At 35.6% G+C, this 26,534-nt stretch overlaps 5 protein-coding genes and 1 pseudogene across 11 annotated transcripts in view; 3 read left to right on the top strand and 3 right to left on the bottom strand.

Annotated features, from left to right (window-relative positions):
* LOC104754409 (BTB/POZ domain-containing protein At1g03010) overlaps window positions 1-2,589 on the bottom strand; it is a 4,957-nt gene extending 2,368 nt beyond the window's left edge. The window contains exons 1-3 of one of the 3 annotated variants that reach the window (XM_010476601.2): window positions 2,255-2,589; window positions 1,559-1,625; window positions 256-1,455 (exon numbers count right to left, since the gene is read on the bottom strand). In XM_010476601.2, coding sequence (XP_010474903.1) covers window positions 256-1,455; window positions 1,559-1,625; window positions 2,255-2,346 — 1,359 coding nt within the window. In that variant the 5' untranslated portion in view covers window positions 2,347-2,589. Of the gene's footprint in view, window positions 1-255; window positions 1,456-1,558; window positions 1,626-1,718; window positions 1,975-2,254 lie in introns of those variants that run through there. The other 2 variants (XM_010476599.2, XM_010476600.2) reach the window with 2 other exon arrangements.
* Window positions 4,834-9,710, top strand: LOC104754408 (peroxisome biogenesis protein 6). Its single transcript, XM_010476598.2, has 13 exons — window positions 4,834-5,281; window positions 5,367-5,999; window positions 6,083-6,326; window positions 6,516-6,657; window positions 6,847-7,030; window positions 7,310-7,495; window positions 7,623-7,907; window positions 8,021-8,179; window positions 8,274-8,396; window positions 8,482-8,753; window positions 8,840-8,984; window positions 9,091-9,171; window positions 9,424-9,710. Exons 1-13 carry the CDS (start codon window positions 5,021-5,023, stop codon window positions 9,511-9,513), a joined length of 2,805 nt encoding a protein of 934 aa, XP_010474900.1. The 5' UTR covers window positions 4,834-5,020; the 3' UTR covers window positions 9,514-9,710.
* LOC104754405 lies at window positions 11,427-17,426 on the top strand. Of its 3 annotated transcripts, none has more exons than XM_010476596.2 (10): window positions 11,428-12,013; window positions 12,105-12,177; window positions 12,282-12,382; window positions 12,466-12,834; window positions 12,919-14,017; window positions 14,101-15,476; window positions 15,560-15,696; window positions 15,975-16,135; window positions 16,489-16,649; window positions 16,997-17,426. In XM_010476596.2, exons 1-10 carry the CDS (start codon window positions 11,861-11,863, stop codon window positions 17,186-17,188), a joined length of 3,822 nt encoding a protein of 1,273 aa, XP_010474898.1. In that variant the 5' UTR covers window positions 11,428-11,860; the 3' UTR covers window positions 17,189-17,426. The 3 variants fall into 3 exon arrangements, 2 of the variants coding, with proteins under 2 accessions (XP_010474898.1, XP_010474899.1); XM_010476597.1 differs by having other exon boundaries at window positions 11,973-12,013; window positions 12,290-12,382; XR_002036348.1 differs by lacking the exons at window positions 16,489-16,649; window positions 16,997-17,426 and having other exon boundaries at window positions 11,427-12,013; window positions 15,560-15,847; window positions 15,975-16,119.
* LOC104754406 lies at window positions 17,502-21,814 on the bottom strand (annotated as a pseudogene).
* Window positions 22,632-25,582, bottom strand: LOC104754404 (wee1-like protein kinase). The gene is made up of 10 exons (XM_010476595.2): window positions 25,301-25,582; window positions 25,043-25,103; window positions 24,880-24,946; window positions 24,299-24,562; window positions 24,152-24,219; window positions 23,950-24,059; window positions 23,796-23,836; window positions 23,548-23,693; window positions 23,095-23,448; window positions 22,632-22,995 (listed from the first exon to the last, which is right to left on the bottom strand). The coding sequence occupies exons 1-10, from the start codon at window positions 25,570-25,572 to the stop codon at window positions 22,912-22,914; spliced, it is 1,467 nt and encodes a 488-aa protein (XP_010474897.1). The 5' UTR covers window positions 25,573-25,582; the 3' UTR covers window positions 22,632-22,911.
* The window catches only part of LOC104754400, a 9,912-nt gene continuing 9,658 nt past the window's right edge, over window positions 26,281-26,534 (top strand). For all 3 annotated transcript variants that reach the window (XM_019239666.1, XM_019239665.1, XM_019239667.1), the window contains exons 1-2: window positions 26,281-26,374; window positions 26,467-26,497. In XM_019239666.1, coding sequence (XP_019095211.1) covers window positions 26,351-26,374; window positions 26,467-26,497 — 55 coding nt within the window. In that variant the 5' untranslated portion in view covers window positions 26,281-26,350. The remainder of the gene's footprint in view (window positions 26,375-26,466; window positions 26,498-26,534) is intronic.

Genomic DNA, 26,534 nt, shown 5'->3' with positions numbered 1-26,534 from the left:
GCTCATTGCGTTTCTAAGTCTGATCTGCTCAAAGTACAACACTTGTACGGCCATTTGCACAGGTAATCTCTCGTTCTGAGCCGCGTGGCTACAAGCTTCTTGTGATAGTTTCTGTGAATCTATCGTCTTACAGAGACGATAACGCTCCGAATCCTTTATATTTGGATGAACCTGTCACACCAAAAAAAACAACAACCTTATATGAGTACTTCTGGCAATTTCAAAGAACGAAACAAAGATTGATGATTTTCTTACTTTGAGGTAAATGTCAACGGCTCGATAGAGTCCATCACTGATGATACGAGCATGATCTGGTAAGAGTTCTGCTAAAGCTATAAACTTTGAAGTTGTGAGATTTGGATCCATTGCTATCTCTGCTAGATAGTTATCCATTAGCTTCGATACTTTTAGGATTGAGCTCTGTTTTGGAGACCCGGGACTGTCGAAATCGTAGATCATCTCTGTTTCGTCTCTAAATTGACGATGATGATGTTGTTCTTCTTCGTCATCGTCTTCATCGAGGTTCAAGAATATAGAGAAGATTCTCAAGATAGAATCGATGTCGTACATGGTGCTGTTGATTCCGTTGGGATTTATCGGAATCAAGACGTCTTCGAGGATGGCTTGATCCAACTGCAGACCGATCCTTCGTTCTAAATCTGATCTACAGGATCCTGAGGAAGCGGATGATGATGTTGCGATGACCATTTTGAGAAGACTTGAAAGGAACGCCATTGGAACAGAGCTTCTTCTTCCTTGTGTTGGAAGTAACCTCACTATTGTTTCCACAATCAACCGCTGTTTCTTCTTACATTCCACATCAAGAACCCTGTCTTTCTCTAGTTTAGGATCGCGAACCATTAGCCCTTGAAGAGACTTATTCGTGTAGCTTATCAGAATCTTGCTGATCACGTCTTGTCTTAACCCTTTGGACTTAACCGCAGAGACAACTCTCTGGAAGAAATCAAGATTCAGAATAGCTAGTGACTTCCCCCACCAGTCTAATGGAGTTTCTGGTTCGATATTTGTACCTGAAAACGTATAATCGAGCTTTAAAAGACCAGAGGTTAGCTGTTCCTTGCAGGCATTGTTGGCTATAGCTATGATTAATCGATTCACCAAGTTGATATCTTCAGAGACTGGGATTAGGGTTTCGCAATGATGTAGAACGACGATGGAATTAGAAATACTTGGGAAGATCGTCTCTTTCAAGAAATGTTCTGTTTTGGTAGCGAGATTGTCCTCTGAGAAATCCTCTGTCATCTCAAGATAATGAGATGCACAACGGAGCTTAGCTATGTTAAGAAGGTTGATTTCAATGTCGATTCCATAACAGAACTTGGCTGCAAGCTCAAAAGCCTCAGATCCTCCAGGAGCATTCGGGAGACAAATATTAGAGATTTTTGGATCCGCTAGAAGCTTTCGGATTTTCCCACTCCGAGACACAAGAGGAAACTGAGAAAAGAAAAACAATCAAGTAACAGTTGAATAAAACTTCAATACAACTCAAGAACAGAGGATGATGGTCTGTTTTAAAGTTCTTGTGTTTAATTTTTACCTTATGAAGACAGAAACTGGAAGATCCAACTTGAACTGTAAGATCACTAGAGACATCGGAGATCGGCCTGCAAAAACAGATAAAAATCCATTAAGGTTCCGAGATTTTTATATAACCAAAAGGATTTCTGAAACATATGAATGAAGGGATCTGTGTGGACTTGAATTTGACGATCATATAAGAAATGCTTCTATATTCCATGACTCCAACGCTAAAGATTCTAGGATAACGAAACAGTGAAATTTATCGCCAAAAATAGTGTATTCTTTTCCTGGTTTTGAAAACATTTTTCAGATTCACAAAGGGACCTTTAAGGTTTTGTCTACATCAAACTTTTTCAAGTGAAGACAGAACCAGATGACTTGTTAATGTACGGATATGTTCCACATAGATACAAAACAAGATGAAGAAATTATTGGTTTTGATGAACAGTAGTATAAAGAACATAACTTGTGGCTACAGATTCACATCACACACAAGATTGAATCTTTAGCTGAAATTTCATCAGAAAGAACAAATGTTTAATTCGTTTTCTCTGACAGTTTTAATCATCGAATCTGCGTCGACAAAACAAAAATATGTGAATGCAGACAACACAAGAAGAACCATTTTCACTCAAATACTTTCTTTTTTTTTTGGTAACAATAATTTGAAAACTGTTTTTTTTGGGACAGAGTAAAAATATGTATATATTACCATTCAGAGGCATGCCTGATACTTGAATTGAGACGAAACCCTCTCTTTCCTGTGAAAGCTGGCTTCAATTCTCCGACTGTAACAAGTCCCATTTTCTGTCCCTCTCTCTCTTTCTTTCTCTTCTCCACACGGAACAAGAAGAAGAAGAAGAGCTCTTGCAGTTGTAATACTGCAGTGAATGTACGTAGTAAATGATGCAAACAAAAAGAAAAGGTAGAGAAAAGGGTTTTTGATTTAATCGGGTTAATTTAATCTAACTAATTGCGTGTAAAGCTGGGGAAGATCATTATTAAGTTAGTGAAAATCAAATGCATGTAATGTATAAAAACATTAGTTGCTGCTAGGGGTCCTTTGAGGCATTCCCATCCATTATTATGGGCTAAGGTTTCTTCTATCTCTGTGATGTTGATCCTATGGTAATCGACTAATCGTAATGATTATGTCCACTCTTGTTTGCTCATAATGCTATTCTAACGAAAAATTAAGATGATCATTAATCTGATTTTGCTATATACACTGTATTACTCTGTCTGTCTTTTAATTATCTAAGGGGTTATACAAAGTTTTATAAATATCTATATCTATAAAGTTAGCTTTTCCTCTCTTTTTCATTCTACCATCTAAGCAACATTAATTTTTTAAAATATACTTAAAATATTTATTTAGTCCATATTTATGTTACCTATAATTAATAGAGAGTTTAAATAAATAAAAATTTAATTATGTAAGATAAAGGAAATATTAAAATTAAAAAACAATATTATAATTTTTTATTAGTGATATAATTTTTCTTTAAACTGACCATAATTTAAAATTTCAAATGTGTTAGTAATTTTTAGAATGGAAGTAAATTTTAAATTCATGGTAGAATAAAACAAAATTTATGTAATTGTATTTATAATATTTTAAACAAAAAAAATGAAAGTGAATTTATATCTATAAAGTTAGCTTTCCTCTCTTCTCATTCTACCACCTAAGCAACATTATTTTTTAACTTTAAAATAAACATAAAATATTCATTTAGTCCATATTTATGTTACCTATAATTAATCGAGAGTTTAGATAAATAAATAAAAATTATGTAAAATAAAGAAAATATTAAAATAAGAAAAATTGCTATAAATTCTTTATTAGTGATAATAATATAATTTATTTATTTTTCTTTTAAACTGACCATAATTTAAATTTTTAATTGTGTTAGTAATTTTTAGTATGGAAGTAAATTTTAAATTCATAGTATAATAAAACAAAATTTATGTAATTGTATTTATAATATTTTAAACAAAAAAAATTGAAAGTGAATTGGTCGAGAATTCTTTTATGGGATGCTGAACTTGTTTCGATAGGTAAAGATGTTATAACAATATGATATTATATATGTACCTTTTGCACTAAGTAATGTTCATGAAATTTGGTATATTCAGATTTTGTACGGAATAATGTTATGTTAGTATCAACAGCTAATATATATAATTAGGTCAACAATCGATAATTAACATCAAAACCTATAAAGAATGTTTTCATGGAATATGAATAAAAAAGAAATTATCTTAAAGATAAAAGATTAAGAAGTTGTCATCAATACCGGTTATTCTTTCTGCGAATTTTTTAAGGTGAGTTTAGTTACCACGTGATATATATCAAATTATTTATTTAACAAGAAAAAATTATCATCAACAATATATATGTTGAATATTACTTAGTGAAATAAGTTTAGTGTTTATATAGATTATGCTCAAAAATTTGAATGATTATATTTAAGTTCAATAAATTATATTGATAGATAATATTTTAAATTAAAATTCGGCGTGTGCAAAGATACAAATTCTAGTAATAAATAAAAAAGAAATATCTGTGTCATGTGAATAATTTGATGAGAAGCTTTAAGATCACTACATGCTTTTTTAATTTTTGGAAAATGTATTGTCTGTGTGTGGTCCAAACTTGTCTTTGCTTTGGTTAGAAATAAAATAAAACAAAGAATAAAGAAAGATGTAGTAGTGATTACACCGATTGAGATGTAGTATAATTTTAGCTTTAAAGGCTGTTAATGTAATGATGTTAGGCTGATCAAAGTTCTCGAGCCCCTCGAAAACCTATAATTTATATTTTATATGGTACGTATGATGAACTCTAACACTTCATAATGGATCATGTTATCACTATGAGAAGTTTATCAGATTGATTGAGTAAGGTTGACCAATAATTAAATTACTGGCATTATACCAAACGAATAGTAAAACTATCGTGATCGGGGTAAGTACATAATTAAGGCTTTGTGTTTGTTTCGGGGAGTTTCGAGTTTTGTTCATTCTTAATCAAGATTAGGATAATCTGATTATTGTAATACGAAAGAAATAAAGAAAACGTTGGTTTTTCATCAGAATTAATTTTTTTTTTTCCTTTCTATATGTATATTTTTCTCTGGAATTTCAGATTAAAATAATATAGTAGGCTTAACCGAGGAATTAAAATAATATTTTTTCAATGAAATTTATATTTTTTCCTTTCTATATATAAAATTTATACTTTTTTGTGAAATTAATTTTGTCGTAAAAATTAGGAACAAAATAAAATAAAAATCCATATCATAGTCAAGTCCAAGTATCATCATCTGATCCTCTTCCTCGGTTAGCGTACTGTGAATACAGTCTCCTTGAATTGAATCTCTTCAGTGCAAGCTATTCTAATGGAAAATTAGGGTTTTTTTTGTCCTTTTCTTTCTTTGCGTCTTATTTGGGAATTCGAATTGATTTCATTGGAATAATGGTGGAGAGACGGAGTCCTCTGATTCTATCATCCACCAGAACTACACTCCGTTCAGTGCTCAATTCGTTACAACCCGTCTCTTCCGATGGCGAACGAGTTCCGAATCACGACGGGGTTGTTTCGGGTGCATCCGTTAAGTTGTCTGCGGGGATTCTCCGGTGCCACAATGATTCGAAATTGGATACTTTGGATGACTCTTCTTTGGTGGGACTCTCTACTCAACTGCTCAAGAGACTATCTATCAACTCTGGTTCTTTGGTAAGTCCTTTTTTGCAGGATTGTTTTATATTTATATAGGAAGTTGTTGTTGTTGTTGTTAACATTGAGTATTTATAAATGTTAGGTTGTTGTGAAGAACAGTGAGATAGGCATTCACCGGGTTGCACAAGTTGTTGTACTTGATCCTCCCAACAAGCTTGAAGATGCATCTCTCACTAGTATACCTGTTTCGGGCTCTCTTCATACGATGCTTGTCTTTCCAACTTATGATTTGATGGGGCAACAGTTATTAGATCAAGAGGTTGCTTACTTGTCCCCAATGTTAGCTTTTAATCTTAGTTTGCACATATCTTGCTTGAAATCCTTTGTTCATCGAGGGAATGGGGTCTTAGAGAAGTATTTTGAAGCTAAGTTTGACGAGGAGTTTATTGAAAAATCTGCGGTAGATGAGTCAAGGATTGGTTTGGATTTGGAACCTGTGTCCGAAGTTCCAGGGTATGCATCACATCTGAGAGTTTCTTTTGTTAAAATCCCAGAGTGTGGTTCCATTCAATCCCTGAAAGTCAATTCGTCGTTTGAAGCTGAAGAGCGACAAGGGTTAATAGATTCCGCATTGCATAAGTATTTTGGAACTGATAGACATCTGTCAAGAGGCGATATATTTCGCGTTTACATTGACTGGAACTGTGGTTCAGGTATATGTATTCCATGTAGTCAAAGGTTGTGCTCAGAAGGCGATGACTTTATATATTTCAAGGTAATATGTTGTGTTTTTCTTTTTGGCTAGGAAAAAGGCTCATTTTGGCCATAACTTATTGAAACTTTAGTTGCTCTGGGCAGGTCGTTGCGATGGAACCTTCTAATGAGAGATTTCTTCGAGTCAATCATTCCCAAACCGCCCTTGTCCTTGGAGGAACTGTCTCTTCTGGTCTTCCACCAGACTTGCTGGTTTCTAGATCAAAGGTTCCTATGCCCTTACAGGAGGACATAGTAAATATTTTGGCATCGGTGCTTTCGCCACCTCTCTGTCCATCAGCACTCGCCTCAAAACTCAGGGTTGCTGTTTTATTGCATGGTCTTCCAGGTACATAAGTTTCTATTTCATTAACAACATTCTTCACCTTCATATCTCTTCTTAAGTGTTAAACTTTACCTGGAGAACAATGTTAAGGATAGACTAGGAAGAGACTTGTTTTTGTGTTCCCAATTACAGTGATTTGGGAGAAGCAATTGTAGTTGCTAATAGCTTTTTTGTATCTAATGCTTGTTTAAGGGTGCGGGAAGAAAACTGTTGTTAACTATGTTGCTAGGAGGTTGGGGCTGCATGTAGTCGAATATAGCTGTCACAGTTTATTAGCATCATCTGAGAGGAAAACATCTACTGCGTTGGCCCAGACTTTTAATATGGCAAGAAGGTAAAAGGGCTTGTATTTTTTTTCTTCTTTCAGATATTCCTTATTTGTACTACGCACATCGACATGCTATATGGTCTGCATTGAGTGAAATTTACCATACCTTCATAATATTGTTAACTACTGAACTTTTTTTTTCTGGAAACATATTTTATCAACAGCTTGGTGAATGCCTTGTTTTCATTGTCACAGATATTCACCAACGATACTTCTGCTCCGGCATTTTGATGTGTTTAAAAATCTGGGCTCTCAGGATGGCTCAATGGGTGATCGAGTTGGCGTGTCCTCTGAGATTGCATCAGTTATTAGGGAACTCACCGAGCCAGTTTCTAATGGTGAATACAGTTCCATGGAAGAACATTCAGATAGCAATATTGTAAGATTTACATTTCTTTTCTTGGTTCTCCACTGCCTGTTGCGCACTTTCACTCGAGTTCATTTTCAGTTTACCAAATTGTTGTTGCATAGTGCAGCATCGTTGCTAAGCTTAATAACAATTCGCAGTAGTAGACCTTTTACCGTATAAAGCATCTTCCTGCCCTTGATAAGCAGTTATATGATATATATTTTGTGCTGTAATAGGTAAAGAATAAAAAATATTGATTTCAAAAATCCATCCTCTCTTGATGCCTTATCTGTATATCTGCTAATGCAGTCTGTAGAAGTTGGAAAGTTTAGGGGACATCAAGTGCTGTTGATCGCATCTGCTGAAAGTACTGAGGGTCTCTCTCCAACAATCAGGCGTTGCTTCAGCCACGAAATACGTATGGGTTCTTTGAATGACGAACAGAGATCAGAGATGCTGTCTCAGTCACTCCAAGGTGTTTCTCAACTCCTTAATGTATGTGAGTACATTGTTCCATATTTTTTCGGTTTTTTTTATATAGATACCAAATCCAATTATTTCTTCTATTTTCAAACTATAATTAACAACTCCAGGCTAATGCTTAGATATTTTCACATTGTAGACCAGCTCAGACGATTTTTTGAAAGGAATGGTGGGACAGACTTCTGGCTTCCTTCCTCGGGACTTGCGTGCTCTTGTAGCTGATGCTGGTGCCAACTTATTCATCAGTCAAGAGTCCGAGACCAAGAAAATTAATTACCTTTCAGATAATCTTAGTGGAGTTGATGTAATAGACCAGGCAAGCCAATTAGGTAACAGCAGTGAGAGATTAACAGGTGAGGAGGACTTTACTAAAGCTTTGGACAGATCAAAGAAGCGAAATGCATCAGCCCTTGGTGCTCCTAAGGTAACATAACCATTGGTTTTTGCTGTGGTGTTTTCTCGTTTGCTTTCCTATATATGAGACAGCTTTCCATTATTGTTACTGGAGATGCATATAACTTTTATTTCTATTCTTAGGTTCCAAATGTGAAATGGGATGATGTTGGTGGGCTTGAGGATGTGAAGACATCGATATTGGACACAGTTCAATTACCTCTCCTGCATAAAGATTTATTTTCTTCTGGATTGCGTAAACGTTCTGGTGTGCTTCTCTATGGCCCTCCAGGAACAGGGAAAGTAAGTAACCCGTTTTTGTTTTGTGACTTTTAACGTCTGTTCATAGTTTGTTCCTGGCAGTTATATCTGTGGTTTTTTAAATTGAAATTTATAGACTTTACTGGCGAAAGCTGTGGCGACAGAGTGCTCCCTAAATTTCCTAAGTGTAAAAGGTCCAGAATTGATCAACATGTATATTGGAGAGTCGGAGAAAAATGTTCGAGATATATTCGAAAAGGTAATTTATTTTTCTTCTTTCCTACAAGAAACATATTAAGTCGATGGGCCTGATTTCTAAAGTAATGTGTTTTCTTCAATTGCAGGCGAGGTCAGCCCGGCCTTGTGTGATCTTCTTTGATGAGCTTGATTCTCTTGCTCCAGCTCGAGGTGCTTCGGGTGATTCTGGAGGAGTCATGGATCGAGTGGTCTCTCAGATGCTTGCAGAGATCGACGGACTCAGCGATTCATCCCAGGATCTGTTTATCATAGGGGCAAGCAACAGACCTGACTTGATTGATCCAGCTCTTTTACGACCTGGCAGATTCGACAAACTTCTATATGTTGGAGTCAATGCTGATGCATCTTACAGAGAAAGGTTACGCATTTAAACAATCAAAAGCATGCTTTTTTGTTTTTTCCAGTGACAAAAAAAAAGAAGCTCTCTGATTCTTGTTTTTACAGGGTCCTTAAAGCACTTACTCGGAAATTTAAGTTAAGCGAAGATGTATCTCTTTATTCAGTAGCAAAGAAGTGTCCCTCTACATTCACTGGCGCTGATATGTATGCATTGTGTGCTGATGCTTGGTTTCAGGCAGCTAAGCGAAAGGTGAGAGAGAGAGGGTTAACACTTTAAGACTATTTGGTCTCCTCTCTAATATTATCTGTAAAAGTTTATTTAAATCACGTTATATCTGCATACTTGGCAAATGCAGGTGTCAAAATCAGATTCAGGGGATTTTCCTCCAGAAGATGATCCAGATTCAGTTGTTGTAGAGTATGTAGATTTTATAAAGGTAAAAACTTCACTGTATCTACTTCAGAGAGTTGCCATTTTCATGGTTAGGTAGAAATGTTAATTTGGTTTGATTCGGTATAGTCAGTGGAAAGTTCTATACCGAAATAGAATCAAAGGTTTTTGTTTGGTTTGGGTTTGGTTCGAAGCAAAACATAAGAGTCGGATTAAAAATTCAATCTCACTAATCAAAGTTGTGATCTCAGTTTTCATATGTTATAATGATTTTTGCTCACTCGTGTTTTGTTTGTAGGCAATGGATCAGCTCTCGCCATCGCTCTCCGTAGCTGAGCTTAAGAAGTATGAGACGCTTCGAGATCAATTTGAAGGCCGTTCGAGTTAAACCCTTATCATTAAGAACAGCATTCAAATGACAATTACAACCCAAATTAGCATACAAATTACCCGAGTTGATGAAATCTATAGCCTGTAATAGGAAAACCATAACCCATCAACCTCTTCTTATACAGCGATATAATAAACTCAATTCCTTTGAATATAACAGTTATCTTTGAATCTATGATATATACATTACATATTTTCTCATTTGTTTTTTCGAAATAGTTGTGTTGATTTCGATATGAATTGTGTTAGGGAGAATTACTAGTTTGACCCAAATTGAACAGTTAATTGCTAGATACAATTAGCTCCTAAAATTTGAGGGTCAGTTGGGTTAGTTTCATACCAAAAATACCCTTTTTGCTTTGTTAGGAAAAAAATAAAAGTCAATATTACCCTTTGTAAAAAATTCCTGCAATTTCGTTTTTTTTTATTTTTTTATAAAAGTCTGCCATACATGTAATGGCAGACTAATTTGTAAGTGGCAGATTTATTGTTGATGGCAGTTTTTTTTTGGCAGACTTATTTTAGATGGCAGATTAATTTGCAGAATTTGACGGCAGATTTGTTTTATATGGCAGATTTATTTGAAGTGTGTAACGACAGATTTTTCATGGACAGCAGATTTTCTTAACACGACAGACTTATTTATAAAGTCATGACAGATTTTCATTGTTTTAGTCAAATTTCTAGGAATTTTGTGACAGATTTTTTATGATTGTTGCAACAGTTTTATTTTTCACTTAAAAAATCTGTCACATTGCGACAGATTTATAAACGTAAAAATAATTGCTAGTTTGACATCTAGTGGTGACAGATTTTTTTTTAGTTATGACTGACTTTTGGATTGAAGGGAAAATCTGTTGTTTGATAACAGATTTTTGAAAGTCTTTTTAAAATTGCTATATTGACCCACATGCACAATATACGTTGTGGCAGATTTTCTTATGTTATGACAGTTTTTTTTTTCTTACTAAAAAATCTGCTGCTTAATAACAAATTTATTATATATGAATACAATGATAACAATTTTGTTTTTTGTTGATATATTGACAGCAGCTTTGTTATCTGTAATGACAAATCTATTATTTCGCGTTTGATAACAGACTTTTTATAACAGATTTTTTACAGAGTAATGACAGATTTATTAGTGCCTTTGGTGACAGATTTTTTTTAAGTTAAGCGACAGACTTTTGTAGCAGTTGCCATATATGGCGAGAATCTAGGGTTTACCCTTTTTTCTCTTTTGTATCGTGCCTCCCCTCACCTATATCGACTGAAATTTTTTTCTTTTTTTGGTTCATCTTATTTATCCATAAATTCCTTCTTCTTCCTCTCTAATGTGGATTTAATCATGTTTTCTTCCTTTTTCGGGTTCATAATCATACCAAACAGGTTCACTGGTTTGAAATTGTTAGAAAGTATCAAACATATATGAATAAAACAATTTCAAAGGTTCTCTTTTGTTCTTAGTTGTAGTGAAGGAGAAATAAGAAACTGAATGTCGTTTTTTTTTTGTTATGTTTCAGTATTATTAGTTTTATTTAGTATTTAATTCTATATTTTTTATTTCCAGTTTCAATTTTTGTTGGCTTTTTGGTAATTTAAACATAACATTGTGTCAATCTAGTTTTTCTCTAAAGGAGGATGTCAATCTAGCAATATTTTTCCAATTTTGTGTCAATCCGGTCTATTTTCACTTTATAATTAGTGTCATCAATAATTTTGACATAAGTGCAAAATTAATAATAAGACAAATCTACAAATCGTGTTATCAATAAATNTTTTTTTTTTTTTTTTTTTTTTTTTTTTTTTTTTTTTAAAAAAAAAAAGACAAGCAAACCGTGACATCATCACATATCACGTGGAGAGCTGGTCCGAAATCAATTTGGGTTTCTTTTTAGGAAATTAATTTTGTTGAGTTAAAAAAAATGAATGTTGTTGTGATTGCTGTTTGGTTCAAGAAAATAGAGACAAGAAGAGAATGAGATTGAGGAATCAAAAAAACGGAATTTTGAATTTTACAACGTGGTGAGGTATAATAAATCTCCTCTCCGCTTCGATCTCCTTCTCTCAGAGCTCCTCTTCTCTTAGCTCTCTATCCAATTTTGCTCCAATCTTGCGTGTTACCTTTTTGGTAATTCTGAATCTGTGCTGGAGCATTTCCAACGAATTTATATTATAGGGTGCTTTGTTCAAGTCTCTATGCTGTATAATTTGGGTATTATTTAAGAGTTTCCTTAATCTCGATCTGGGTTTTGTCTGAGAAATCTCGGGAGAGATTATTATTAGCTTGTTCGATTGATAGGAATAGGATATGAGATAGGTTGGGGTGAAGGGGAGGGTTTTAGATGATTTCGGTGAGCAGCAGCGATGCTAGAAGCGAATTAGGGTTAGGGTTTGCTGGATTAGGTGAAGATATAATGGAAGATAGCGACTTTGAGGAAGAAAGCACACATTCTTATGTTTCTTGCGTTGACCCTGATGTTGCTCTCTCTTATATTGTAAGCCCTCCTTCTTCCAACCCATGTTGTTTTCTTCTCACTACTACTTTAGAATCCTCTTTTTTATATAAAAAAGTTCCCGTTTTTTTAGGATGAGAAGCTCGAAAACGTGTTGGGACATTTTCAGAAAGATTTTGAAGGTGGAGTTTCTGCTGAAAATTTGGGTAAGTTGTTTGTTTGTGTAATAACATATTAACATGTCTGTTGTTTTCTTATGTTTACCTTTGAGGCATCTCTCTCATATTTATGTATTGGAATGTTTTTATAGGTGCAAAGTTTGGTGGCTATGGTTCGTTTTTGTCTATGTATCAGAGATCTCCTGTTTGTTCACGTCCTAAGACTCTACCAGAAGTTCAACATAACCAAGTGGTAAGATCACTGAACAACTCTCTCTTCCCATAAAGCTTTTAGGTCAATTTTTTCTGCTGCTTAATGTGCAATTTATTTTATAGGGGGGTCGATCTAATTGCTCAGCTTCATCGGTTGTACCTCAAGTATCAGTATCCGGATCCGCTTCAAAGGCTCCTGCTTCTGATGTTTTGGTCAAATTTAAAAAGTTCGTCAATTCAAGTAGTATAGGGACACCTGATAGCAAACAAATATCTGACACAAAAACGTCTTGTTCTGCTTCATCAAATCATAAGACTCTCAGACTTCGTATCAAAGTTGGTTCAAGTGACCTCTCATCACTGAAGAATGTTTCAACCTTTAGTAAAGAAGGCCTCAATATGCCACCATCAGGATCAAGGGTGAATTACCTCTCAGAAGTTGAAGAAGACTTACTGAATGGGATTTGCCATTCGCCCACTAAAATTCTTATGGTGATTTTTTTCTTCTATTTCTGTTTCTACTTAGAATGTTGATCAATGATGAAATATGACTTTGACATATTACTTTGTTTGTAGGCTATGGTGTCATTCCCTTTGCATAAAGATCAGCTGTTATCACCTCTCTCTGATGATCTTCTTCAGTTGGGAAAGAGAGAAAAGATTACGAAAGATGCTAGATATAGTTCTGTCAACAAGTCAGACTCAAAAACTACACAGGATGTTATGGGTGTTTCGGATTCACAAAAGCGTGCTGGTAAGTTTTCTATTGGGAAGAAGCAGAAAAAGGAGAGGGTAAAGTATATGCCACCGTCAAACAAGCTTGATAGAAATCATATTGTATCCAATACTGAAAAAGAGGCTGACAAAGATTCCTGTGAGGAGCTTGTTTCCAAGACTATGAAGCTTCCTCTTTTGTCCTGTCTGTCACCGTCATATATCCACCCGGCAAAAGAGATTGACAAAGTATCAGATTATAATCTGGAGGGTACATCAAGAGGAACGAACAACAGTGACCAAGATGCATCGTTGATGGATTCAAAGCCTGATCTAGAAGATAATATAGTGGCATTTTCAGATCGAAGTGTTAAGGGAACTGAAAGTATTAACGCAAGAGAAGACGTGTACCTGAAAAACGGTGAACCCCTAAACTCATTGGAAAGTAAATCCAAGCGGGAGAAAGTTCCAAGTATTGAACATGCAGATTATTCTTCTGTGGTTAAGGGTAGTCAGAGCGAGACAAGGAATGAATTAAAGTCAAAACTGCCTAAAGCACAGAAGTCACAAAAAAGTTCAAGCTCCATCGTTGCCATGAGTAGTTTGAGAGGCGAGGATGCTGCTGTTAATATAATTAAGAAGAATGTACCAGATATATTGCAGGAAGATATTGGAGGATGCAAACACGTGAATAAGGGACTCTCTGGTTATTCTCAAGAATCAAAAGAAGAAAAACAAAGTAGCCCAGTACCTAAAGCTGAGAAAGAAAAGCTTTCAGCAGAAAATGCATCGGAGGAGAATTTCAACAGTGTTAAAAATGATGAAGAGGGATCAGACCATCTAAATTTGCTATGTGAACCAGATTTGAAACACCATATTAAGTTGCGTGACTTGAATGAAGACAGACACAACACTAAGCAGAGTGTTAGACAGGAAGGGAAAAATAAGCATTCTGTTGAAGGTATTATTCGTGAAAGATATTGATTTTCCTTTTACTATGTACTTGTTCAAACTATCTGATGTGCTTGATGAATACACATGTAGGAGGAATGGAAAATATGGGAATGGAATCTGAAAAGGAACTTTCTGGGACTTCCAAGAAACCGAAGACTAGAAGATCACGATTTTCCGCTGTTGATCAACCTGAATCCAAGAATTCCAACAAAACTGTGGACGTTTTAGCTAATAACAATATTACGATTGCTCAAGCCTCAGCTGAAAGTATCAAGGATATTGCTAAGGCTTCCTCGCATGGTGAACGTGATGACAGAAAGAGGAAACTGAAGGAAACTAAAGAAAGTGGAGAATGTATGAGAATTAGAGAAGCTACAGTAATGGTGTCAAGTGGTGAGAACGTTAGAAAGAAAAAGAGGCTAAAGGGTTCAAGTTGTGATGAAAAGGAGTTGCCTTTTAGTAGTGAAAGTTGTGATAAGGACAGAAGAGTTAGTCAGGAAAATGGGAGAGATAGTGCTTCCCATCTACCTTTTACAACGTCCTCTCCGAGTTTATATAAGGATTTGGGCTCCGAAATTATCAAAAATAGTGTCCACGAAGCCAAAGGTTCACTAGTTGAATCAGTTGCCTCTTCAGCCTTGAGGGTGTTAGACTCACGTGAGCTTAAATCAGGAAGAATTTCAGAAAGTGATAAATACCATGATACTGACTGTAATGCTGGTGATACGTTAAAAAGATGCCGAGATGGTGAAGCTTATAGCACTATCGATAAACAAGGGACAACAAAGATAAATTCCAAAGATAGAGAGAGAGCATACGGTGGGAATTGTTCTATTGAAAACTTTAAACCAAAGAAGTCAGGGAGAATTTCTGGTGAAAATTGCATACAGGGTAACTCTCAGCAAAAGAGTAGGGAAGAGGGCTCATCTACACCTTGGAAAGATAATAAATGGGGTACGGTGAATGAAGTGCGAGATCTTGGCACTGCTGTTAAAATAAAAACAAAAGAAAGCAGGAGCAAGAAAAGACCTGCTAAAGAGGTGTCTATGGAAAGTAACAAAGAAGACTCAAGGGAATGTCAAGATCCTAATACTAAGCTAGATAGAAGTGGTAGTCTTTTTCCTTCTCCACAGAAACCTGATACAGCAAAAATTTCTCGTGGGAAAAGCAACCACTTGGAAGTGACCACTGAGAAATTAGAGAATAAATCAGCTTCATCAGCTGGCACAGATCAAGTTGAAGTCTTGGGTCACGGTAGTGAGATATCAAATACAAAGAAACAGATACTGCGAAATGATAATCACAGTGTGACCCACAATGAAGGTTCGCGAAACCAAAAGCAAAATGGAAGTAGGCATAAGGATCATGTTGGCTTAAGCCCTTTGAAAAAAGAATCCACAAGTCAAGCTGTGTCCAACTCAATCAAAGAGGCTACAGACTTGAAACACATGGCTGATCGTCTTAAGGTTTGGCATATTTATGGGAAATGTTGCAGTGGTTATGTATGTTGTTTCACCCCTGGCTTAACATTGACAGTAACCTTTTGCAGAGTGCTGGGTCCAATCACGAGAGCACAGGTGTTTACTTTCAGGCAGCGCTTAAGTTTCTTCATGGTGCCTCCCTTTTGGAGTCTTCCGGCACTGCCAGATCCAGGGATATTTATGGCAGCACAGCAAAACTATGCGCGTAAGTTTGGCATTCAACAAGATCTTAATTTGTACTTTCTTCCACTCGATTTGTTGTGCACCACTTGGAAGTGAGATAGCTGCATCCTTCTGATAGTCAACGCAATTAAGTCCCCCAAATTACTATTTAGAGGGAGCCTTTCACTGTGATGGTACTTCTTCATGTAGCCCTCTAATTTTCGCACAGCTGCTGCATAGCCTATAGATATTTCTAGCATGTCAAGACGTTTTAGTGAAGCCTGTCCTGATGTTACGGATTTTACACTGTTTATGCAACAGGTTCTGTGCTCATGAATACGAGAAAAATAAAGATATGGGGGCAGCTGCTCTGGCTTATAAATGTATGGAAGTAGCTTATTTAAGGATAACTTATGCTTCCCATGGTAACATAGGCAGATGCAGATATGAGTTGCAAGCAGCTTTGCAAGTGATTCCTTCAGGTATTTATTATAAGATTCTTGGATGGCCTTTTTTCTGTGAATTTATCTAAAAACATCATAGTATTTTTGTACTTGCCGTATTTACAACGAAATGGGCTATATACTGTATGTAAACTATATGCGGAAAAGCCACTAACCACTTGGGCTGCATTTAGGGGTTGAACAACAAGTTTCGCAAAAATCTTCAAGTAGATGGGTGGCTAGTTTGTTGTTTTGTGAAAAAAAATGATAACTTCTATTAGTAGATTAAGACAGATACAAGATTGTATTGACGAATAAAGATGGTGTTTTGTTGTAGCTTGTAAGCATGATTATGATGAATGATTTTTTCATCTTGTTTGGGTTTCAAACAGGCGAGTCTCCGTCCTTTGCTTCTGATGGTGAAAATTCAAACCATACATTGGCAGCAGAAAAGGTTGCTTTGTCGAACACTGTGAGATCATCTCCTAGCGTAACTGGAAATCATGTTATCTCTTCAGGAAACAATTCCTCATTGTCACAGCTTTTGGCATTTGTAAGTGCAGCTATGTTACTTTTGTGATTTGATGAGGTGCCGTAAAATAGTTTGTACTTATAGTTTACAAAAGCTGTTCTAGTGCTGGATTTAAACGACTAAATAATTCCAGTCTAAGTAGTCTATGAAAATATCAACAGGTTTTTTAGCAACGTATTGAGATAATTGCTTGCTTGAGCAACATGAATAGAAATCATCTTCAAAAATAGCATCATTTTATCACCATGACATTGGTCACCAAAAGCACTGGTTGGAGTGTAGATGATCCATCATTTACTCGTAATTTCCTCTTGTGAAAGTTGTGCCATTGATCTGAATCGTGCGGTTGAATTGTTTTGGTCTTGCAGTCGCAACATGTAAACGCTGCTATGGATGCCTCGAGAAAAGCGCAGATCGCATTTGCAGCTGCCAAGGGAAAGTCCAAACACAGTAATGATGATGGTATAACATCCATCAAAAGGGCTCTTGACTTCAATTTTCAGGACATGGAGAAACTGTTGCATGTGGTGAGGCTTGCGATGGAATCCATAAACCGGTGATTATGGAATTATACAATCTCAGTTTTTCAATACTCCCACACATGCCATTCTCAGGGAGAAAGAAAGGAAAGCGACCTTGGAAGATACAAAGGCCTATAGATAAACATGTTTGTTCTCTTCACTGCTCAAGTGTATAGTGGTTAGGACCTTGATTTGTGAGACTTGCTCAAAGACTAAGAGAGATTAAGTATGGCGACACAATATTTTCTAGAAAACGAAGGTAAAGAGAAATTTGTTCTTTGTCCAATGATCCGACAAAAAGAATGTAAATGTCATTTACAAAACCGAAAACCAAAAAAAAAAAAAGAGAAAACAGTCATCTTTGTGACTTAAGCCAGATACTTAAAAGTGTTGGGGTTTTCGCTATCCCTTTCCAAATAATCTCTGGTGATCAAGTCTTCAATTCGTTTCTTTATCATCTTAATATCAGGCTGCACAAGAAAAAGAAAGAAAAAACATTATGTAAGTATCCTTAATCATCTGTGTTGTATAATAATAATAAATCCATCAAGAGTTAGTTTTGTTGTTACCTTGAACATTTTGCTAAGATGCTCGACACATTCAGACACCAACTGTTGATGCCCCAACACTTTTCTGCTCTTCATTATCCTAACCAGAGCCGCATCAATTGCATAGCGTCTATCTTTATCAACATCCTCAACAACTTTCTTACGCTCATCCATTGGTGGAAGGGGAACCTGTTTGAGAAAAAAAAGAAGATCATTTAGTCTTTTCCATCCCGAAAAGATATGAAAATATAAACACACTCTTCATAGAATAATAATAATAGTTTACCCTAATTCTCCGCATCTTATCAGTGAAGTTGGAATTGAATTCAAAGGTATCGGTTTTCGAGATGCTCCTAGACATTGGTTCCTTAATAAGAATCTTGTACTTTAGGCAAGAAAGTGAATGAAGCAGCCTGGCAAGATCTTCATGGCTGAGGTTAAGCTGCTCCAAGATCTCAGTGTAGCTTAATTTATCTACGTTGTTAAAGAGCAATAGCACAGCAGCCTAGACGGAAAAAGAAAATATATGAGTAAGCAATGTATACAAAAACAAACAAAAACATATCATCATGTAAGTCACGAGAAAAAAAAAAAAAAAGAAACATACCTGGTAGGTGGAAACGATCAACTCGAGTGGTTTTTTATCGAATCTTCCAAGGATATGACAAGTTCCAAGAGAGAAAATCCATGAAAGTCTCCTGTGTTTGGTTTTTGTTGCATAATAGGCCTTAAAAGCTTCAATACAGTTGACCATTTCACTGGGTAGATTGAGGTCGGATGTTTTGTAACTTGGCCAAAAACCAGTAGTAAGAACAGTGACAGTAAAATCAATCCCCAGCTTTGGCTTGTCGGATTGATATCCCACAAATGCGATTTGACCATCTTTTGCCAATGTCATATCCGTCACCTATATGACACAAAAAAAAAACACTGCATTAGTAACCTTCGTTACTGCTAGACAACCTTTTTTTTTTTTTAAAGGAAATATAAACTCATCTAACTGACCATGCCCTCCATCTTAGAAGTAAACTGCCCACCGAGTAGTTCTTTAAACTTCGCAAGTAGACTTCTTTCGTGTTCCTCACTACCACTGCGATCAAATAAGAGCCGTTTGGCTTGTTTCTTCCTGCAAAAGCATAAAAAGCTCGTTAATCCCATTCCAATACTATCCTGAATGCCATCTCATCAACATATAAATATAATCGGTGTATATTCAGAGAAAGACAAATATTGTACCTGTAAAACTCGGCGAAAAGATCCTTGTCGCTTATATAAAAGAGCAACTTAACCACCTGTAATAATAAAATTATAACTTGAGCACCAAAAGGATAAGTGACAATATTGAAGGCATTAGCAATATGAAGGAAAACGAAGAAATTACTTTCTCAAGCGTTTCTTCAATTGCTTCATCACTAAGCTTCTCAGTTCCTCCTCCTTTCTTCAGGATATTATCGCAATACGTTGCAAGTATTTCCGCACTGGACACTCCAGCCACTGTTTTGTTACAGAAGACTTCAATGCCTCTTTCAACGCCTATAAAGGAGAAAAATATGGACATTATTAAATAAAAATGTGGTGGACGAAGATAGACATATTAAGTAAAATATTGTGAACACACTCAAACCTTATGGAAGAGGGTGTGTTTCTGAAAACAGTCATCGACATAGACCATGTATTTATCATGTAGCTCAATTAATTTTCTGATAAGCACCTGAAGCCATGAAAAAAAAAAAAAAGTGAATCTCTAAACTCTAAACTGAAAAGATTGTTGCTCCTATATTATCAGGTTAGCATAAATACCTGGTCCTGGACCTGCACGCCACTAGCACTTTCAGCCTGATCAGCAACTGCGTCGGCAGCTTGTTTGATAAGGGCATTTCCCTCTGCAGTTACATGCTGTATACACACATTTTCAGTTAAAACTATACTTAGCAATTAGAAGGAATGATTTGGAAACAAACAGCGAAATGAGGTAACTCGTAATGAAAAATAAAGGGAATAAAATGAAAACCTGCTTGAACAAGTCTGCAACAGGGTCCAACCCTTGCGGGATTAAATGATAAAGCCTGTACATCCTGGCTAGATCATCCATCTGCAAGTATACCGCAATGCTCCGTCAAATAGAGAATTTTAGATGAGAGTTGGTAAAGAGTTGAAGAAACACACAAAAGCTGCTTACCTTGTCATCTCTTAGCAAGGCACGGCACCCTGAGTGCTCATTTTCTATAAGCCTTTTAGAAACCACAACCAACAACTCATGTTGTACTTTCTGCATCCAAAAACGAAAACAAGCATAATCGTGACAACCAGCTCAAAATGCTGTCAGAAATATCAGCGTACAGAAATATATATTATCACCAACCTCAACTAGTTTGGGCTCTGTGTCTAAATGAAGGTAGTGACTGACTCTCTCCTTCTCCTTTTTTAGACACTCTTCAGACTGCAAATATAAGATTGCTGACGTTAGTAAATATAGTCCCCTGTAACTGAAATAAAGCACAGACAAAAATGAAATCCGGAGACATGCCTTTATCATGTAATCAGGACAAGAATCCTCCTCGATCCAGCTTGTGGCCTTGCAAGAATAGTAAGATGCGGTATCTTGAAGCATGAAACTTTCAAAGTCGTCTTCGTATTTGTTCATCTCTCCCATTCCATTCCCAACATAGACATCTATTACGTTTTTCAGCAGTGCTCTATCAATCTGTTGGCCCTCACGTTCATTACGAATCTGGAAATATATAAAAATTGTGTAAGATAGAGAAATTAACCAGTATATACTTATAATAAACCAGAGACGTTATACAATTTAGTTTCACTACAGATGCTATACTTACAAGTTCTAGTATAGCGTCTTTGGCAATGGACTGCACCTCTTGATAAACCTGAAGTAGGATATAATTGCACGGATCAGTTACAAGAAAAAGAAAAAAAAACTTCATGGCAATGCAAGACTAGCTAGTAGGTACAGGAAAGCATGACAAACCAAGTTACGGAAGGATGTCAAGCCAACATCCTTCAGTGGTGGAAGAGCTCTCCTGGCAATGAAGTAACGGTCAAGATAGTTGAAGAAGCGGGATAACCATCTAACCAGAACTTTATGGTTACCCCATCTGAGAACAAACTCTCTAAGCAAAAATTCGCCATGCTTGGTCCTTATACAAGGCAACACCTAGCCACAACATAACATAAAAGAAGATTACTCTTTGCTCAAGTTAAAGAATTGGTGTATTCCACAATTAAAATACTCACTGTTTCGTTATTATATGCGTTAATAACACCAGCATAGTTATCATAAAGCTGCTGAGAGAAATCTTTAGGAGGCTTCTGGATGCACATATTGTAGATAGTCCTGTGAAATAATCACATTCACATACTGTGGTAAGAATCCGCAAGTACGTACGTACGGAACTCTTGTAAAAATATATAAACAATTCATTATAATAATTAGACAAGACATACGAGTATAGAGTAATATGTTCGTCCCCCGTAAAAGATGGCTCAGGATATCCTTCGAGAATCCTCTTTAGCTTTGAAACACCAGTCTCCATTAAGGCCCATCCTTCCTCAAACTCAATTACAGGCATCATTATGAGAGATAACTCTTCGCAAAGCTCCCTTGAACAACAAGATTTCTACTACATGCACGCAACAGAGTACAATAAGTAAGACAGGAATACACATCAACAACATATATCGATACTCTTATAAGCAAAACCACAAACTAACGCATCCATCATGGCCGGAAAGAATCAGAACAATGAGAATTTGACAAACGAATCGACCGCAAAATCAAAGATAAACAAAGTACAAGAGAAGACGACGTAACCCTAAACTCAAACAGAATCGATAGACAAAAGTTACAAGAGAAGACGACGTAACCCTAACTCAATCAGAATCGATAGACGAAAAGTACAAGAGAAGAAGAAGGCGTAACCCTAACTCTCGATTAAGCATAAACGCGTAACAGAAACAGAAGAAATCGAACGAAAGAGTATACGAAATAGAGATCGGCGATTAGTAAACCCTAAAGTTCGTCACGTACCAGAAGATTCCGAACAGTATCGAATCCGAATTCACCGGGATTTGGGAGAGCTGTGAGAATCGAGAACCTCGCGTCGTTATGAGAGAATGCTTAGAAGGAGAGAATCACAAGACTTATTTATATAGGAGTTACCAAAGGCGGTGAAGTTACAATTTTTCCTTTTTCTTTTTTTCTTTTTTATTTCTTTTAAATAACAAATTTATAGTATATACACTTTTTTTTCCTCTTTATTTTTGTTAAAGTAATAAAAGAAAAGTCAAGAAAACACTTACTAAGTAACATTTATAAGGAAATAAAAATCTGGAAATAAATATACAGAAAAAGTTAAATATATTTATCTTTTAACAGATGTGTTTCCACTTTTTTGTAGTTTACTTGTTTGGAATTATATATATAGTACAATATATGATTTCTTTTTTTTGTCCTTGTGATAATGATAAGAAAGAAAGTTCTAGAATTTTTTTTTAATGATTCAATTATTTATTATTAATTTATTAATTTAAGATTATGAAATTTATGGGATTTAATTTAGGAAAAGTAAATAATGATAATCTTTCACTATTTTGGAATTATATATCAGTTTAGTTTGTGTTGACTTTTTTTTTTCTTTTCTTTTCTCTTGTGATAATGATAAAATTAAAAGGATATTTTAAGAGTTTTAAATAATTATTTTGTTTATTATTAAAATTGACGAGGTTAGTTTCATTTTATTTTCATTCCCTTACATTGACGAGTGACGACCAAAAAAATGAAAATAAAATGAAACTAGTGTAAAATTACTAGACTTTTGTTCAACAACTAGAAGAAAAAGTTTATAAACTAATCATTATAATAATTTCAACGTTTTGTTCCACCATTATGTGACCTATTATTAGACTCAACAAACAGATTCAACTCAGAATGGCATTTGAGACGGAAAATAAAATATGAAAAATTACAGTTCCCAAATTCAGTTCCACAAATATACAGAGAAGCCATAAAATTACAACAAAACCAACAACGTTTTCAATTCAGTCTTTTTTGGTTAGCCGGATGGTACACCTTTTTACGCCAATAGTTTCCCAAACAAAAAAACTGGTGCATGGCCATGGACCAATACCCTCCTCAGATCGAGATCATTGGTACCATAATTTACAAAATTTAGTTCTTCACATCTGAGAGTCTATGAATCAACCTCGAATCCTATCGAACATGGGATGATCCAGCAATTCTCTAGCAGAAGGGCGGCGCATAGGATCACGATCCATCATTGTCTGTTTACAAAAACATGTTAGAAATTCTGTCTTAACTGCTATGTTCCGATGCTCGGGACTGCCATGAAACACACATAAGTAGGATAGCAACTAACGTACCTTAAGCAGTTGCTGTAATTGTAACGAATGACCAGGAAGGAGAGGAAGTTTCCCTTCTTTGATATTAAGGGATTGGCTTCTTGATTCTGTAAGAGGAGATCCTCTAATCAGCTCGTATACCGTGACACCTAAAGAGAAGATATCGACCTTTTCAAGGTGCTCATAGTCTTCGTTTAGTATTTCTTGAGGCATGTAACGTGCATCTCCTTCTTCTACTGGTAAGCTTTTGTCCAATCGCGTGGCACAACCAAAGTCACCGAGCTTGCAAACACCGTTCTTGATGTATATGTTGTCTGGTTTTACATCTAAATGAGCTATTCCTTTCTCATGAATAAACTGTAATGCCTTGGCTATCTGTAAGAGACATAGTACAATGATATGTAGATAAGAATTCTCAGTTCTCAAGCTTCTCTCTCTACTTGATTTTACATGAAAGTTAAAGTAAGTGTTTACCTGATGCATTATCACCAAGATTTCTCTTTCTGAGACCTTAAGAGAAGATTTCTTGGACAAGCTGTGATCACATAGTTCCAGTTGAATGTACAATTGCTCATTTTCAAACCACGAGTTGTAGTATCCTACTACATTTTCATGAAACCCTACAAACAAAATATGATAGAAACGGGTTAAGGCTACACTGATCTTAGCTTAGAAACAGGGTATAACATAATAGATTCAGGACAAAAAAAGACTGTACTGACCTAGAGCGGCAAGAGCTTGGACTTCCATCATAGCTTTACGTCTGCAAAAACTCGATAATGAGTAGTTGAACAAAATGGTCCAAACAAGATGAACTTTTTCTAAAGCAGATATGTGTCTTTCTCTTACTATAAGAAAACTACAGGAAATATATACCTCTCTGAATCTAGATGCAACTTCCTTGTGCTGTGTTTCACAGCGTATAGGCAACCATCAATTCTCTTCAACACCTTAAATACACGACTGAAATTTCCAACACCAATTTGCTGGAGAAACCAAATCAAATTACGTAAGAAGAAGCAACATAATTCCGTCATCATCATAATTCCAAGTTAAAAGACCACCATTCGATGATTACCTGAATTTCATGAAAGTCCGTGAGATATCTTGACAAGCCATCCCCAGTTATACTTGCAGGGAGAAAACCTGCATAACAACAATATATTTTACTGAAGAAGCGTTTCAGGAAATTCTTGAATTAGAAATCTAGGGACAAGAAACTTACCTGCACATTTTGATCTCTGATATCCGAAAGGATCAGTAGCAGTCTCAGACTGATTCATCACATACGGATTCTTGAGGCAAGGGGGAGGCATAGCCCGATACCGCAGAGCAACAGCAGTCTTTGAAACATATCCAGTCCTCTCTGTTTGATTATCTTGGAGTTTATCCATCATGACCTCATCTATGTCAGTATCATCATTCTCTTGTTCATCTACTCCATTTTTAGAAGACCAGGTAGAATTCGAAGGATTCAATGTGAAACTTTCTGCAATAAACACAGAAATTTATTACCTGAGTGATAGAAAAAGAACACCTCACCAAAACATCAAATCACTAGATAACCACACTGTGAATCTCAAAGCAATAAAGACTTGAATGTTGGATAGTTGTTGGTCAAACATAACTCTAGTAAGAATTGTATCACACTCCTCTGAAAACTATATCTTCGTTCCATGTAAAGGCCTTATTTTTATTCATGCTAAACACAATTAAGGATTAACTTCAAACTCTCTGAATCGATTAATGGCTACTCATTCTCTAGATAAAGATATCTTTGGGACAAAGAGTGAAAGAAAAGCTTACCCTGGCGACATCTTTTGCTTTTAACTGTATTTAGTTTAACAGGAGACCTAGGACAAGGAGAATGATCCTACAAACAAAAAGGAAATAAAAAAAAGATAAACTTTAAATTTGAGACATTAATAAAATCAAGGAAAAAAAGTCAAGAGCTTTCTCTCAATTTCACCTCGCTGATGTCTAAACCACTCATCAAATTCTGATTGTCCGGTGTTATATAATCAGGTGTGCTGCAAAATAAATCAGAAAACGAATCATTAGTAGCTGAGAGATTTCACAAATCAAAAGGCATCATTTTGTAAATCTCTCTATAAGACATTTTTTTTTTCAGAACTTGAAATCGGAATATTAACCAATCCCAAAGATGCTACTGTACCCAGAAGATAACGATAGATCTCAACTTAGATATATAAAGCGAAGATTTTACCAGAAGAAGTCTTGGCTGAGAATAAAGTCCTTCTCTGCGCAATTGGTATCAGTATCAGCCGAACCCAACTGATTCCGAAGCTCCGACGAGTCCGCCGACGACGGAAGATTCGACGGCGGACAATTTTCGAATGAAATCTTCCGAAACTGACCAAAGTGAAGAAGAGAGTGTCGCTCCAATGTTCCTTCCATCTTACGAACCTTCTTCGTTCTTCTCGTTCCTAGGGTTTTACTCTTCGCCAACAGTGTTCTTCCTCCTTTCTTCTCGAACATGACGATTGAAATTAATTTTTATTTTTTGGGTAAAGAGAAAAAATAAGTGAAATAAATAAATAAATTCAAAATTTGCGCGCTCGAGTCTTTTAGTGTTTCGAGCTAAATTTTTGGGAGTAATCAACTGTATGAATGTCTACGGTACACTTCTATATAATTAATTTAGAATCGGTCGATCTTATGGATACTAGTGTTTTGTTACAGATAAAGTAGAGAGGTGCAGTGGATCTTCTGTAGAGCGTGTCATGTAAGCTTTGGTGTGTCTTTAATAATAATATTTTTTTCTATAATATAGCACTACCACTTTGGCCTTTGGGTATGATGCAGTGTATTTAAAATATTCAACTTTTTAAAGAAATAATCAATGTTTTAAATGTATTCCCAAATAGTACTAGTATTTTATGTTAATTAATTAAATTTAAAAAATTTGTATTTTTTATTGGTCAACCAATTAAAAAGTTATCATATACATTTTCTTCCAAAGAAAAAAAGGAAGATATTAACTCTAATTATGATTAAAGAAGACCAGTAATTAATATTTTCTAAAAAAAATTAATTACATTATGCCAATGAAAAGTAACAACATTTCATATTCTATCCATTGGGCTACAATGTGAATACAAAATGTGGGAGTATCAAAAACAAATTCTAAAATATGGGACAACTTTATTGCATTGGGCCCATAAAAGCCCAATTTAGTAAAACAAACTGATAAGTGATAAGTACTCTCGGGCAACGCCGGTTAGACCGGCGAGATTATTTTGAATGCTGACGGCGAATGTGGCGGCGAAGTAACTTACCGGTGACTATCTCGTATCCCGTGTGAATTGTTTACTTTCTTATTTCTTCTTCTAGGAATTTTTTTTTATTTGTTTATCCATGTTGGATTTTCAGGGGAATTTAGATTCCGATCAAAGCATATCAGGTAAGGATTGCTTTCTGTTCATATGAAAAATTTCGCT

Source organism: Camelina sativa, chromosome 17 (assembly GCF_000633955.1).
Source record: "Camelina sativa cultivar DH55 chromosome 17, Cs, whole genome shotgun sequence".
Lineage (NCBI taxonomy): Eukaryota > Viridiplantae > Streptophyta > Magnoliopsida > Brassicales > Brassicaceae > Camelina > Camelina sativa.
The sequence above is the reverse complement of the archived record's forward strand: the minus strand, read 5'-3'. Positions and strand labels throughout refer to the sequence as shown.

Coding starts and splice junctions, on each gene's coding strand:
- LOC104754408 (XM_010476598.2), top strand. CDS start 5,021: ATGGTGGAGAGACGGAGTCCTCTGATTCTATCATCCACCAGAACTACA. Junction 7,908..8,020: donor CAGCCCTTGGTGCTCCTAAG/GTAACATAACCA, acceptor TTCTATTCTTAG/GTTCCAAATGTGAAATGGGA. Junction 8,180..8,273: donor GCCCTCCAGGAACAGGGAAA/GTAAGTAACCCG, acceptor TGAAATTTATAG/ACTTTACTGGCGAAAGCTGT.
- LOC104754405 (XM_010476596.2), top strand. CDS start 11,861: ATGATTTCGGTGAGCAGCAGCGATGCTAGAAGCGAATTAGGGTTAGGG. Junction 12,383..12,465: donor AAGTTCAACATAACCAAGTG/GTAAGATCACTG, acceptor TTTATTTTATAG/GGGGGTCGATCTAATTGCTC. Junction 16,136..16,488: donor TTTGCAAGTGATTCCTTCAG/GTATTTATTATA, acceptor GGTTTCAAACAG/GCGAGTCTCCGTCCTTTGCT.
- LOC104754404 (XM_010476595.2), bottom strand. CDS start 25,572: ATGTTCGAGAAGAAAGGAGGAAGAACACTGTTGGCGAAGAGTAAAACC. Junction 24,220..24,298: donor TCAGAGATCAAAATGTGCAG/GTAAGTTTCTTG, acceptor GTTGTTATGCAG/GTTTTCTCCCTGCAAGTATA. Junction 23,694..23,795: donor CCAAGCTCTTGCCGCTCTAG/GTCAGTACAGTC, acceptor TTTTGTTTGTAG/GGTTTCATGAAAATGTAGTA.